Source organism: Sardina pilchardus, chromosome 16 (assembly GCF_963854185.1).
Source record: "Sardina pilchardus chromosome 16, fSarPil1.1, whole genome shotgun sequence".
In the NCBI taxonomy this organism is placed as follows: domain Eukaryota; kingdom Metazoa; phylum Chordata; class Actinopteri; order Clupeiformes; family Clupeidae; genus Sardina; species Sardina pilchardus.
The window spans coordinates 2818148-2832126 of NC_085009.1; the positions used below are offsets into that span (position 1 = coordinate 2818148).

Here is a 13979-nt window from a genome sequence, read left to right on the forward strand (position 1 = left end):
GCTCTCTCTCTCTCTCTCTCTCTCTCTCTCTCTCTCTCTCTCTCTCTGTGTGTTTGGGTATGTTTCACATTGATTTAACTGGTAAACTAGAGGCCAGTGTGTGGATAGCTAATAAGTGTGGTGTTGGTTTTGTATGTGATGTTGGATATAATTTGGATAAGCTCTGTGGTGTTGGGCAGTTGTGGTGTGTTTATATTTGTGTGTGTGTGTGTGTGCGTGTGCGTGTGCGTGTGCGTGTGCGTGCGTGTGTGCGCGTGTGCGCGTGTGTGTGTGTGTGCCTGTGTAGGTTGTTGGATGAATCCACCTGGTCCCGGGGTGTATATTGACATCAAAGGTCTCGTTGTGTTGGCAGACATTTTTCACTTGAGCTTTGATTCATTGAGTGCAGGGGCCCACATGTAGGGGTACATTTGATCCACAGTTAGTAAGATTGGTGCGTTAATATGGTATGTCAGTGTGTATAATGTAATATGGTGTGTGTGTGTGTGTGTGTGAGAGAGAGAGAGACAGAGAGACTGTGGCTCTATGTTGGATTGGGAGGTAGAGGGCAAGTGGCAAGTCCTCATAATTGAGCAAAAAACAGACCTTTGCTGATGGAGGGGTTTATTGTTCCATCATGCTAATATCTCTCTCTCTCTTTCTCTGTCCAGATAATCAGTTCCGTATGTCCATACTGGAGCGTCTCGAGCAGATGGAGAGGAGGATGGCAGAAATGTCCACTACCCAGCAGCAGCAGCAGAATCTCCAACAGCTATCCCATCAGCCTGTACAGCAAAGCGCACCGCCTCCCACCGCAGCCACATCTGAGGAGGATACACAGGTACACACGAACACACACACACACACACACACACACACACACACACGTACACACACAATTTGTTGGATTGGAAAGTATAGTAGAATTGGGTGCTAGCCTGTTTGTACTCAAGGTGACTTAAATAACATGGCAGGTTCTCAAGGTAACTCAACAAGGGTAACATAGGCAGTGCAACAAGGTAATTCTGGGTAACGTTTTATGTTCCATGATTGTACCTTAGGTGTGGTCTATTGTTGCAGTGCTAAGGGAACTGTTATGTATTAAAAATGGGGTAATAATAAGATTTATTGTCCCTTGCACCCCTCTCCCAGCCCTTACTTATCTCTTCCTTTCCATCCCTTTTGTTTATGCATGATGTCATTGTGTGACGTTGCTTCGACAGTCAAGTGGAGAAGCAAAAATAGAGTGTGTGTAGAGGGGAAGTGATTTGTGTGTGTGTGTGTGTGTGTGTGTGTGTGTGTGTGTGTTCGTTCAAGTGTTCCTGTCAGCATTGTGTTATCTATATGGGGTGTAAGATCTCTCTCTCTCTCTCTCTCTCTCTCTCTCTCTCTCTCTCTCTAAAAAGCAGTGTGTTTAGTTCACCTTGTTAGTGGGTTGTACGTCAGCATGTGCGTGAAGTCAGTATATGTGTGTGTGTGTGTGTGTGTGTGTGTGTGTGAGTGAGTGTGTGGTTGAGGTCAGTGTGTTGCCTCCTCCCTGGGCTAATCTAACCCTCTTAAGTCCCTTTAAGAACTCTTCTGGCTTGCTTAACTCTTGTCTCGTTCTCTCCGTTTCCTCTCCGCTGTCCTCCATAATGTGTTCCGTCCTCTCTCTCTCTCCCCCCCCCCCCCCCCCCCCCCTCTCCTCTCTCCCTGTCTGGTTTCTCAGTATCGCCGGCCTCTTGCATGTCATACATTTTTAGCCAACGTTTCTTGCGTCAGAGGGGTGCGTGGGCGGGGGCTGGGGTGAAGTGGGGGGTCAGTGATGTGTGTGTTATGGATTGGAGGGTGGGTTGGTAGAGGGAAAATCTAGAGGGAGGGAAAAATGGCTGGGCTTGCTGGAACATCGTGTGTGTGTGTGTGTGTGTGTGTGTGTGTGTGTGTGTGTGTGTGTGTGTGTGTGTGTGTGTGTGTGTGTGTGTGTGTGTGTGTGTGTGTGTGTGTGTGTGTGTGTGTGTGTGTGTGTGTGTGAGGTAGAGAGAGGGAGAGCGTGGAGGGCAGAGAAAGAGAGAGTGCAAAGAGGTCACAGTGTTCTTCTGCGTTTGAATGTTTTGTGTGTGTGCATGAGCTTAGTGTGTTTGTGTATCTGTAAATGCAGGAGTAGAAGTGCTTGTGGGTGTGAGAGAGAGAGAGTAAGAGAAAGAGAGAGTGAGAGAGATAGATAGATAGAGAGAGAGAGAGAGAGAGTGTGAGTAGAGTGTAGAGAGTTTGTGTGAGGTATGAATGTAATGTGTCCTATCGGGTGACCCTCAGTGGAAAACTGCCTGCCCTCCTCAGCCAGAGAGAGTGAAAGAAGAGAACGTGAGAAGAAAGACAGCAGAGGAGGAGAGGAGGAAAGGAGAGGCAGAAAGAGATGAGAGGCCTGGAGATGGAGGAAGAAAGACAGGACAAAAACGGACATGAAAGGATAGATTTCGTCCCTCGCTCCCACTCTCTCTCCTTCTCGCTCTCTTTCTCCATCCTGCACTAATGGGATCTTTCTGTGTGTAGTAGCTGAGCTCTTCAATTTATTTTGACATGACATGTTTTTGTTTGCAAATTTGCAGCTTTCTGTTATTCTCAAATCACTCTGAAAGTGACCCCCAACCACATAATTCTTTATGTAATTCTTTATGTTATCGTAGTATGAGGTGTGGATGTGGAGAGAGAGTCATTCATCTTAGTTAGAGCAATACAACTGTTGTGTTTGCCCTCATATTGTATGAATATGTGACAATCATAGGGCAGTATAACATTCTAACTGGTAGTATGTCAAAATCTGTCCCACTACTGAGGTCAGGCTGATGGACAGATGGACAGATAATCAGGGTTCCCATGGCTCATGGAATTTCTGGAATATCATTTTGACATGGAAAGTCAGAGAATTTGATCATATTTGAGGGAAAGTCATGGAGTATCAGGGAATTTTGTTGTGCAAGTTTGAAATATACTTGCCAAAATCCATTAATACTAATATATGTACATGCAGTGTACATCTATATATTAGCTTTACTGCTTGTTTGAGTAGTTATTGTCCAACTTTGTTTATTCAGAGCCCATTTATTCATCTCCGGCTGCTCTGAAATCTTAGCTCAATATAGGTCATGGAAATTCAGGTTGAGGAATTCAAGGAAAGTCAGGGAAAACTCATGGAATTTTAAATTTAACTTAGAGTGGGAACCCTGGACATTACTTTGTCTCATAGTGAGTGAGACAAATGAGAAAGCGGAGACAGTGAGAAATAGCTTGGGCCGAGCATTGATCCCTGCGGTACACCGGTCAAAACTTCCTCAATGTGTTAAGTGTCCATGACAGACCGGACTTTGTGTTCTTGGAAATGAGTTGATGTAGCAGTTACATCGACAATTCTTCATACATTTAGATTTATATTCAGTCAAATGTATATTTTTTTTGTCTAACAAATTTGCCATTTCCAGACAGAAGAAGCTTATTGGTCAAATATGCACTATAATTCAAAATTGGTTGGTGGGAGTAGACATGATTGTGATTGTGATATCCTTCATAATGCTCACCTTTTTCTGTCTTGGTTTTCTGTCCCTCTCTCCCAGTCTGGCCCATGGTTTGAACGGCGCATCGTAGGGGTGTGTGAGCGCATGATGGCTGGAGGGAGGTGGGGAGGCGGAGGTGGAGGTGGCAGTGAGCGCCTCGTTCACTCCGTCCGCCACCGTGGCATGACACTCCTGCACCTGGCCGCGGCACAGGGATACACACAGCTGATACGCACACTCATCCAGTGGAGGTGAGAGAACACACACACACACACACACACACACACACACACACATCTCTGGTGGTGCACATGATACACATGTAAGCATGCTCATACTCACGCACTCCCATCCAGTGCGCAGTTGCACAGACCACCTTCCAATCATCTTACCCACACTGACATTGAAGTGACTTGCCACAGGATAAGATAGTGATTATTGGGATGTGACTGAAATTCTTCATCTCTCCGCAGGAGCGTGAACTCCGACAGCCTGGATCTAGAACAGGAAGTAGACCCTTTGAACGTTGATCACTTCTCCTGCACGCCACTGGTAAGAACAACATGACAGACACACACACTCATACCAAAGGGGCAAGGGAATTCCCAGAAGTTGAAAGACATATGGAGCTGGATATCAACTCTTAGCTAACCCCATAGGATGTCCATTCATTTAGGATTTTTTTTCAATTCCTTAACTTTAAGTAACATGTGTCCTGTGTCGTTGTAGCTTCTGTATTTTCTACATGAACAATAGAACGCAAAACTAATTCACAACTTCCTCATACATAACGTTGGTTTCCCGTAAGAAATATACAGTTAGCAAGTCCGGTTGGAGGGTAGCTAACGATATACTGTAATGTTTGGATAAGAAGCTCAATCCAGCCTGCATGAAAACCATGACGGAAAGTTATTAGCAAGATCAGTGAAAAAGCTATGTAGCCTACGTTAGCCTACTGTATGATATAGTAAAGCATTACCTAGAGGCAAGTAAACCTAATAAAAACTCAATGTCACGAATGGCAAATATCTGTGTGACCCATCTATGAGACGAGTTGCAGCAAGTTAGATGACTAACGTCACAAAGTCTGCGCAGTGCGATGGAAAGTAAACGGACATTTGTTTCAGTCTCAGTCTGTTTGTCCATTTCTTTTACTGTCTATGACACACACACACACACACCAGTGATGCGCGGGCTGATACTTTTTACAAGAAAGCAGAGAAGCGGGTCGGGTACAGTATTTTAATCATTATTTTTTGCGGTCGGGTTAGTTGAAACCGGCGGGGCGGGGCGGGCCGTTCAGACACGTACCCGCGCATCACTGACACACACACACACACACACACATACAAAGTAAAATGGATGCACAACAGTGACACATTGACTTCTTTGTTTGTCATACATCTCCTTAACCCCCACGCTCTCTCCTCTCCTCCTCCTCTCCTCCCCCTGGTCCTCCTCTGGCGTCTCCTCTGTAGATGTGGGCGTGTGCTCTGGGCCACCAGGCGGCGGCGGTGCTGCTCTACCGCTGGAGCTCAGTGGCGCTGGGCATCCCCGACTCGCTGGGCCGCCTGCCGCTGGCCGTGGCACGCTCGCGCGGGCACACGCGCCTTGCCCGTTGCCTGGAGGAGCTGCACGCGCACACCCAGCGGGCGCAGGCCGACACCAGCGTCATGGCGGTGGCGGCGGCGGCGGCAACGACAACGACGACGATGGGGCCCGCGCAGCAGGCGTCCGAGGAGCAGGCGCACCAGCCGGAGCTCACCATGAGCACACACACACACCAAGTGCCGGCTACACCACCACAGCTGCCGCCCTCGCCGCTCTCCACCAGCCCAGACACAGGTGAGCAGTACGAGCGCACACACACACACACACACACACGCCATATAGAAGAATCTCACACCATATGCTCCCAATAGATGATATGTGACTCTCCACGGCAAAACCAGTCGCTTGTCGCAACAGGCGTTTCTGAGAAAAATGACCATTTATGTTACTTGTGTTAAAATCGTGGATTTTTTTGTGTTTTGAAACAGTGGGTGGTCTACACTGTACAGCCGTGAATACATTTAGCTGAAAAACGTACCTTTTCTAGTCTAAAAACGTGAGTTTCTTGAGGTGAGAAATTCAATTCCAGCAGGAAGTTAGAGGCGTCTCGTTTTAGCCGCTCTATTCCAATATTTACGGTAAATGCACTAATTGACAACCACTAAGCTATCCGTGTGCTGTCTGTGTCGTTGGAAATACAAGTAAGTACTGTAAATCTTAAGATAGCGGCGACCTTACAAAGCGTTTGTGAGTGTTTAGCCGACGGCTAACTTCAGAGGCAGATTTCTCAGTTTTTCTCTTGGCATGACAGGATGAACTCAACTCCTTTGAATGTTTATATTTCAGTAATGACGCTCAATTCATTAGGTATCGTTTTGAAGGTTGATTATGCCCCTTCGTGAACTTGATAACTATAACTTTGAAATGTTGAACAATGTGACTGATTTCGCCGTGGAAGGTCACATGTATTATTGTTCCTTTCCTATTAGGCCTTTGTTTGAACTCAACAGCCAAACAAACTAATGCCATCTGTGTTTAATTGGCTGCAATAGTGTTTTGTGAGTGGATGTGCAGGAGCCTGTCCAGGAGAAAATTACGTCACACCGTATTTCGGATTCATAACGAGGTCTTTTAGGTTTCTTAACGTTTTTTTGTCCAACATGTTTGTAGCTGCAGTAACTAGAGCAGAGCTGGCAACCCGGATACACTACTGAGTAAAACACTACTGACTTCTAAATGAGTTCCTTTTTCTCAGCAGCGTCTGCCCTTTTACATAAACATGCTAAAGGCCAAAGAAAAAAAGTGTGGCCTCCATGTTTTATATTTTAAAAAAGAAGAAGCAGCTAATGTGGGGCTTTCTCAATAATCTCAATCATTTGTAGATAGGGAATTTATCTAGCTGTTTTTCCACAGCACATATAAGTACAACTCTGCTGTGTGTGTATGTATGTAGTAGAGAGAAGTGTGCGAAGCAACTGTGCTGAAGTGCTATCTCTTTCTCCCTGTCTCTCCCTCCCCCTCAGGTCTGAGCTCCTCCAGTAGCATCCCGTCCCCCAGTGACCCCCCGTCCCCCTCCCCGAGCTCGGCCTACTCCAGCGGCTCCGTGCCTCTCGGCTCCCCGCCGGAGAGCCCGCCGGACCCCATGGACACGTCAGCGCCCTCCTCTCCCTCCTCCTCCTCCTCCTCCTCCTCCTCGCTCCCCTTCTCCCCCTTGCCCCCCTCCCTGCCGCTGGGCTGGGCGCAGGCGTACGGCGGTGGGGGTGTTCGAGGCTTGGCCCACGTACGCCCCCCGGGTCCCAGGAGCGGCGGCGGCACCGGCGGCTTCTTCCTCATGGACTACGAGCCGGCCTGCCCTCTGACCCCGCCGCCGCCCGCCGAGTCCCGCTCCCCGACGCCACGCACGCACCCACACCCACACTCGCCCTACACGCCGCACGCACACTCGGAGTTCGAGGCGGAGCTGCTGAATTACAGCGAGAATGTGGAGAATGAGGAGTACCTGCCCGCAGAAGTACTGCAGGTAAGGGCATGACACGCACACAACCAGATACACACACACACACACACACACACACACAGAAACAAAAAAGGGTTACACACTGAGTTGGAACACATTCCCAGTATTACTGTATTGCTAAATTATATCTTAGTTTGTGAAAGATGCATTTTCATTTGAATGGCCTTGAAATGGCTTGTAGGCATCTCTAATCTCTCATCTCATCTCTAATAAGGGGGGTCCCCATCCGTCGTAACGCAACAGCGAATGCTTTATCCAGAGACGGTTGAAGAAGGGTCCTTAAGGATCTTTGTCTATCAAATTATAAAACGGCCACGGTCAAACTTTGATACCGAAGGACGTAACATTTGATAAAGACACCGCTGTGCTCTTAAACCCATTCTTTTCAGTGGCTTGAGAGGCACTACAACGCATTGCTAGCCCTCGCACACACCATGGTTAGAGTTCACCCATGTTGAACAACTTTGACCACAGCGCGTAGTGGAAACCGAGAAACAATGGCAGCACATACCGCTTCCGAAAAGCCCAATTATTCTGAAATATCGATTAGCGCTCTGCACATCTAAACCAGAGATACCGAGCTAGTGTTTGTTTCACTTGTGATATGTGATATGACACTCCAACTCCTGTTGTTGACATTTCAGGTTGACATGGCAACTCTGGCGGAGCAGATCATCGAGGCTACACCTGAGCGCATCAAACAGGAAGAGTTTCCTCGAGGGGCCGAGTCTCCACTGAGGGAGAGGCGGGAAAACACGGCCGCCATCCACGACACCATGCCCTGGCTGGCCACCTACCTGGACACAGTGGACACGATCCCTGCGTTGTCCCCTCCCAGGTACTCTCACCTGGACACAGTGGACACGATCCCTGCTTTGTCCCCTCCCAGGTACTCTCACACAAACCAGCAGATCTCAGGTTTAGTGTCTTCCTCTGCACACACATGTATTCGGCTCTCTCTCTCGCCAGATAAACTAAGCCCAAATCAGATAATCCAAATATATCAAAGTTGTATTGGGGAGCGCGGTGGCACAGCAGGCTACAGCGCTCATGCCATGAGCGGGTCCGAGTGTCCCCGGGAACCCAGGTTCGAGTCCGACCTGCGGTCATTTCCCAATCCCACCCCATCTCTCTCTCCCACTTGCTTCCTGTCTCACTCTTCACTGTCCTATGAATAAAGGCAAAAAATCCACAAAATATACTTTGAAAAAAAAAAAATGTATCCTAACAAATTCTCTGTGTGTGTGTGTGTGTGTGTGTGTGTGTGTGTGTGTGTGTCAGGTGTGTGACGCGCTCCCCGCAGACGCCGCCGTCTCCACTCAGTGCCCTGGCTCTGCAGCGGCTCCGTCCTCCGAGCAGCGCGGCCTGGGCGGAGTTCCTGAACGCCTCGGCCAACGGGAGGATGGAGCGCGACTTCGCCCTGCTGACCCTGACCGACAGCGAGCAGCGGGAGCTCTACGAGGCCGCCCGCATCATCCAGAACGCCTTCCGCAGATACAAGGTCTCTCACACACACACACACACACACACACCATGTCACTCTTTCATCATGTATCTACACGTATGAATACACACACACAAGAAACAAGTTTGCAGCTTTCTGAGATCATAGGAAGAATGTCTCTCGGTTATTTTTTAAATGGGGTCAGGGGTCAGGGGTCAGGGTGGTGTTTGGGGTCAGGGGTCAGGGGTCAGGGTGGTGTTTGGGGTCAGGGTGGTGTTTGGGGTCAGGGTGGTGTTTGGGGTCAGGGGTCAGGGGTCAGGGTGGTGTTTGGGGTCAGGGTGGTGTTTGGGGTCAGGGGTCAGGGTGGTGTTTGGGGTCAGGGTGGTGTTTGGGGTCAGGGGTCAGGGTGGTGTTTGGGGTCAGGGGTCAGGGTGGTGTTTGGGGTCAGGGGTCAGGGTGGTGTTTGGGGTCAGGGTGGTGTTTGGGGTCAGGGGTCAGAGTGGTGTTTGGGGTCAGGGTGGTGTTTGGGGTCAGGGTGGTGTTTGGGGTCAGGGGTCAGGGGTCAGGGTGGTGTTTGGGGTCAGGGTGGTGTTTGGGGTCAGGGTGGTGTTTGCAAGCTTTGCATGCATTTTAGGTAGCTATAGCTAGTTCTAGTTCTTAACCAAAAACTGTTTTAAAACAGCAAAATGTCTGCGTCTGATATACAGTAGTCACAGACATGCAGAGTGCCGTGACTTTGCCTTGTGAAATGTGGGTCATGCAGTGCCATCCCAATCCAATATGGGAATTAAGTGCAGCAGGACATGACATATTAAAGCTTTACCTCAACGAAGGTGAGCCCCCAATTAGCTCATTGAACTGAATTAACTTAATCCGGAGATCTTGTGCTGGGGAACAGGCACATGGACACGGCATGGCATGCACTCCATGTTTCGCTTTTTGGTGTTGTTTTCCTGTCCTTGTCCTAATGGCAGGTACACACAAACAAACAGATGATTTCCCCGTGACGTTAGCACTGGTCCCGTTTGTCTGTGCCAAAACACTGTGTGCAGACACACGCACGCACACACACGCACACTAGATTGCAATGCTGTCCATTCCAAATCCATTTAAACATTTTGGGTCTGCCCTGTTTTGTGTCCTGTAAATCTATTTCCATGCTGTCGTTGCCATGACGTCTGTGTGTAAATGTCACCGTGGTTACTGTTTCCTAGGGGCGGCGGTTAAAGGAACAGCAGGACATGGCTGCAGCGGTCATCCAGCGTTGCTACAGGAAATACAAGCAGGTACACACACACACACACACATACATGCACACACACTCGTTCACTATGTATTTCGATTTTATGAAGAAGCACATATTGATTCAATAGAATTAAGTGTCAGTGATGTTTGTGTGTGCAGTGAGGGTGTGGTTAAGGCCTGTTGTGCTCTGTCAGTATTTGTTTGCATCAACTAACCCACACTAATATGTGATGTCTTTATTACTGCCTTCCTCTCCTTCATCCTGCTTTTCTGTCTCCTCCTCCTCCTCCTCCTCCTCCCACCCTCTCACTGTCTGCACTTGTTCTTTTCTTCACCTCTTCACAATGTGCTCTCTCTCTCCATGTCTTTTTGTCTGCCTCTTTTTAAATCCTCTCGCTAGCTAACATGGATAGCACTGAAGGTAACTGCTCATAGTTGCTAACTATTGCTTTCTGTTTGTATTTACACACACACACACACACACACACACACACACACACTCTTTAGACTCTGAGTGTCTGTCCTGTTCTGTGTATGATTCTCTGTAGCAGTGCATGGTACATAAAGGATTGTGTTGATCTCTCAGATACTCTTGTGTAGGCCGTTTGCTTCCTGTGTATATTCAAGTGTCATTATGTCTTACAAGCACGTACTGTATGTGAGTAAGCAGTCTTTGTTGTGACCTATATGTCTTGATTTTTGTGAGCGTGAGTAACGTGAGGTGTGTGTGTGTGTGTGTGTGCGCGTGTGTGTGTAAGTGGTCATATGCGTGCTGTGGACCGAGAGCATGTGGAATACTGACCGCTCCTCGTCCTCCTCCTCCTCCTCCTCCTCCTCCTCAGTATGCGCTGTACAAGAAGATGACCCAGGCGGCCATCTTGATCCAGAGCAAGTTCCGCAGCTACTACGAGCAGAAGAAGTTCCAGCAGAGCCGGCGCGCGGCCGTGCTCATCCAGCAGTACTACCGCAGCTACAAGGAGTACGAGCGCCTCAAGCAGGGGCCCCGGGGGGCCGGGCCCCTCAACCCAAAGATGAAGTAAGGGGCCCCTACACACACACTCTCACACACACACGCACACACACACACACACACACACAAGCACACAAGCACTAGCCTCCGGTATTAGTTCACCCATCACATACACACATTAAACAATACCAATGGACACAGAAATGCCTACCGCTTCACCCACTAGGTTTATGAGTGCTTTAAGCAGAGCGTATATGGTTCCTGCATCCCCGCAGTATGGCATGCATTGAGATGGCTGGCAGCGATGATGACCTCTCTATCTCTCTCTCTCTCTCAGAGGCACATTTCTGACTAAGAAGCAGGATCAGGCAGCACGGAAGATCATGAGGTTCTTCAGACGCTGCAGGCACAGGTGATAAATTACACACACACACACACACACACACACACACACACACACAATTACTTTTGTATATGCATGCAAAAGCACAGGTGCATACAGGTTAGGATTGATAAAAAGGACTAAACATGCATGCAAACATTTGAGTATATCGATGTCCATAATATAAAACATATGTATGTTTGTCTTTTGCAGAATTAAGGAATTGAAGCAAAGCAAGGAGCTTGAGAGGAGGGGCCTTACAACCTAAGTCTAACATGAACACACACACACACACACACACACACATAAGCGAATGCACCTTTACACACATACACCCACACATAAGCAAATGCACCTTTACACACCCTTACAAGTGTAACTATTTACTGACAATACGGTTTACACCTTACACACTAGCACACATTACACTTGGACACACATTTTTTAAATTGTTTGCACAAACACATAAGATGCACTCCTTGACACGTCCACACACACATGTGTGCGCACACACACACACACACACGCACACACACACACACACACACACACACACACACACACACACACACACATAGGAACAGCTCCATCCCCTCCTTTGGCCAAAGGAAAAGTGAGCCCACTAGCACTCTTCCGCCTGGTGGACTCCTCCCTCCCTGTCTGACTTCAGCCGCTCTGCATGCCAAAAGAGAAGAGCTGCCCTCATCCCTCTCTTCCTCCCCTCTTCTCTGCATCTCTCCATCTTTACACAGCCCTGCCACCTCCCCCTCATGCCCTTGCTTGTGGCTTTGCCTTTACTTGTACGGTTTCTCCCCGGATCTGTTGGACGGGAGGAGGAACTGGGAGAGAGACAACAAAAGACCGCTGCAGAGACGACAGACGAGCGACTGAAGGAGTGTGTGGGAGAGGAAGACGGGGAGGGAGGAAGTTGACCCCGAGCCTTACTGAGATTTTCATTGTCGGAACAGGGGAGTGAGAAAGAGACGAAAGAGAACGAGACTGTAGACTATCGCTTTACTTGCTCAGACTTGTTTGGACTTCGTGATTTTATTTCTTTCCATCGCAGCTTTTCACAGAATGTATTGTACTTTTGAAGTATACAAATCTTACGAAACCTCTATAAAAACATATATATACATAAATATATATATACCCATTCAACATATATATATATATATTCTACTTGATGCATATATATATTCTGAAGATGATGAATTTCTTGATGTCTTTAATATTGTCTTATTTATGGAGAAATATGAGGCATGTTTTCTAACTCCTTTTTTGTTTAATTCCCTCTATCTGGTGAGGGAAGGGGTGTCAATAGATAGTGTGAGTGAGAAAGAGAGAGAGAGAAAAAAAAACAAGTCTTAAAAGAAAAAAGGGGGACAGAGAAAAGAGAAAAGTGAGGGAGAGAGAGAAGCCTCGTTGCTTTTGCTCCCCGTCGCTGGGTTGCAGATGCACTAACTGCCCAGGCTGGAAGGACAGGTGTGTTTGTTTGTGTGCGTGAGTGAGTGAGTGAGTGAGTGAGTGAGTGAGTGACAAAGTTTTACAATGAAAGTTTGTTTCAGCACTTTGAGCTCAGGGGGAGCCCCTACACATACAGAGAGAGACATACACAAACACACACACATATACACACACACACACACACATACACATACTGTACACACATACACATACATACACACATACACACACACACACGCACGCACGCACACACACACTATGCCCAAAGTGAGCAGAGCTTGTATGGGTGTCCTATAAAGTGCAGTGCCTTCAGGTTATTTTGCTCTGTCCACTAACGAGTTTGCATACACAAGAAGACACATATACAGTATAAACATAAATGCACATATCAAGACACCCTCACATAAACACACACACCCTCACACTTTCACTCACATCCTCATTCTCTGGCTTTATAGTGGTTCGGCTACATTGTAATTTCTTATGGCTGATTTAATAGTAAATATGTGATTCATTGTTTGAGTAATTGTGTGTGTGTGTGTGTGTGTGAGGGTGCGTGTGCATATGTGTATCGATGTGAGCTATAATCATTTCTGGTGCGACATGGCAAAAAGCACAGCACAGAATTGCATCTTAAACAAATAGTGTTTGTGCTGGCTTGCATGTGTCAGAGAGATATGCATTAATTTGTACATATTGTAAAATGAGAGGAAAGCTATAATGACAATGATTATGATGATTCTATATGATATCCTATATTTCAGCTAGGAGTGAAGGAGCGCTGCTTGAGCTTGAAAAAAAAAAAACGTTTAACTTTTTCCTGGTTTTAGTGCAGCTCTGCATGTTTATGATTTTATTTTATTTTTTTGTGAGAATGCACTTTTGCGTGAGTGTCTGACTGCGTGTGGGTGTGTGTATGTATGTGCTGTTTGGCCCTCTATACAGCCGTTGGCATGAAACCATACTGATTTTTATTTTTCGGGTTTAAAAAAACATATATTTATGACATTTAGTAATATTTTTGGTGTGCAGCTTGTGATGCTGGTGTGTAATGTATACATTTATTTAAAAAAATATATTAAGGATTTTTTCTGTAAATTCATGTTCTTTTGAGTCCCCTTTTGCAGATGTTCAGAATGTTTTATTACGTCATAATGATTCATTAAATCTTAATTCTACCAGAATCTTTAGTGTCTATCTTTTTGTGTGTGTGTGTGTGTGTGTGTGTGTGTGTGTGTGTGTGTGTGTGTGTGTGTGTGTGTGTGTGTGTGTGTGTGTGTGTGTACATCTTGGATGTGTATTTTTGTTTGTTCTTATTATAGCAATGCTGAGCAGCCTAACAGTGCTTTTTTGTGATAATTATTCATTCACAAACCATTTTATTTAACCGGTGCCCA

General features: G+C 47.0%; 1 protein-coding gene across 4 annotated transcripts in view; it reads left to right on the forward strand.

The window, feature by feature from the left end:
* The window catches only part of camta2 (calmodulin binding transcription activator 2), a 43527-nt gene extending 29761 nt beyond the window's left edge, over window positions 1-13766 (forward strand). Inside the window, exons 12-23 of one of the 4 annotated variants that reach the window (XM_062515890.1) lie at window positions 651-820; window positions 3567-3757; window positions 3980-4058; window positions 4985-5351; window positions 6581-7077; window positions 7719-7963; window positions 8356-8575; window positions 9733-9804; window positions 10164-10184; window positions 10606-10799; window positions 11071-11145; window positions 11329-13766. In XM_062515890.1, the coding sequence (XP_062371874.1) occupies window positions 651-820; window positions 3567-3757; window positions 3980-4058; window positions 4985-5351; window positions 6581-7077; window positions 7719-7963; window positions 8356-8575; window positions 9733-9804; window positions 10164-10184; window positions 10606-10799; window positions 11071-11145; window positions 11329-11383 (2186 nt within the window). In that variant the 3' untranslated portion in view covers window positions 11384-13766. Of the gene's footprint in view, window positions 1-650; window positions 821-3566; window positions 3758-3979; window positions 4059-4984; window positions 5352-6580; window positions 7078-7718; window positions 7964-8355; window positions 8576-9732; window positions 9805-10163; window positions 10185-10521; window positions 10800-11070; window positions 11146-11328 lie in introns of all 4 variants that reach the window. The other 3 variants (XM_062515888.1, XM_062515891.1, XM_062515889.1) reach the window with 3 other exon arrangements.
* Window positions 13767-13979: the final 213 nt, after the last annotated feature.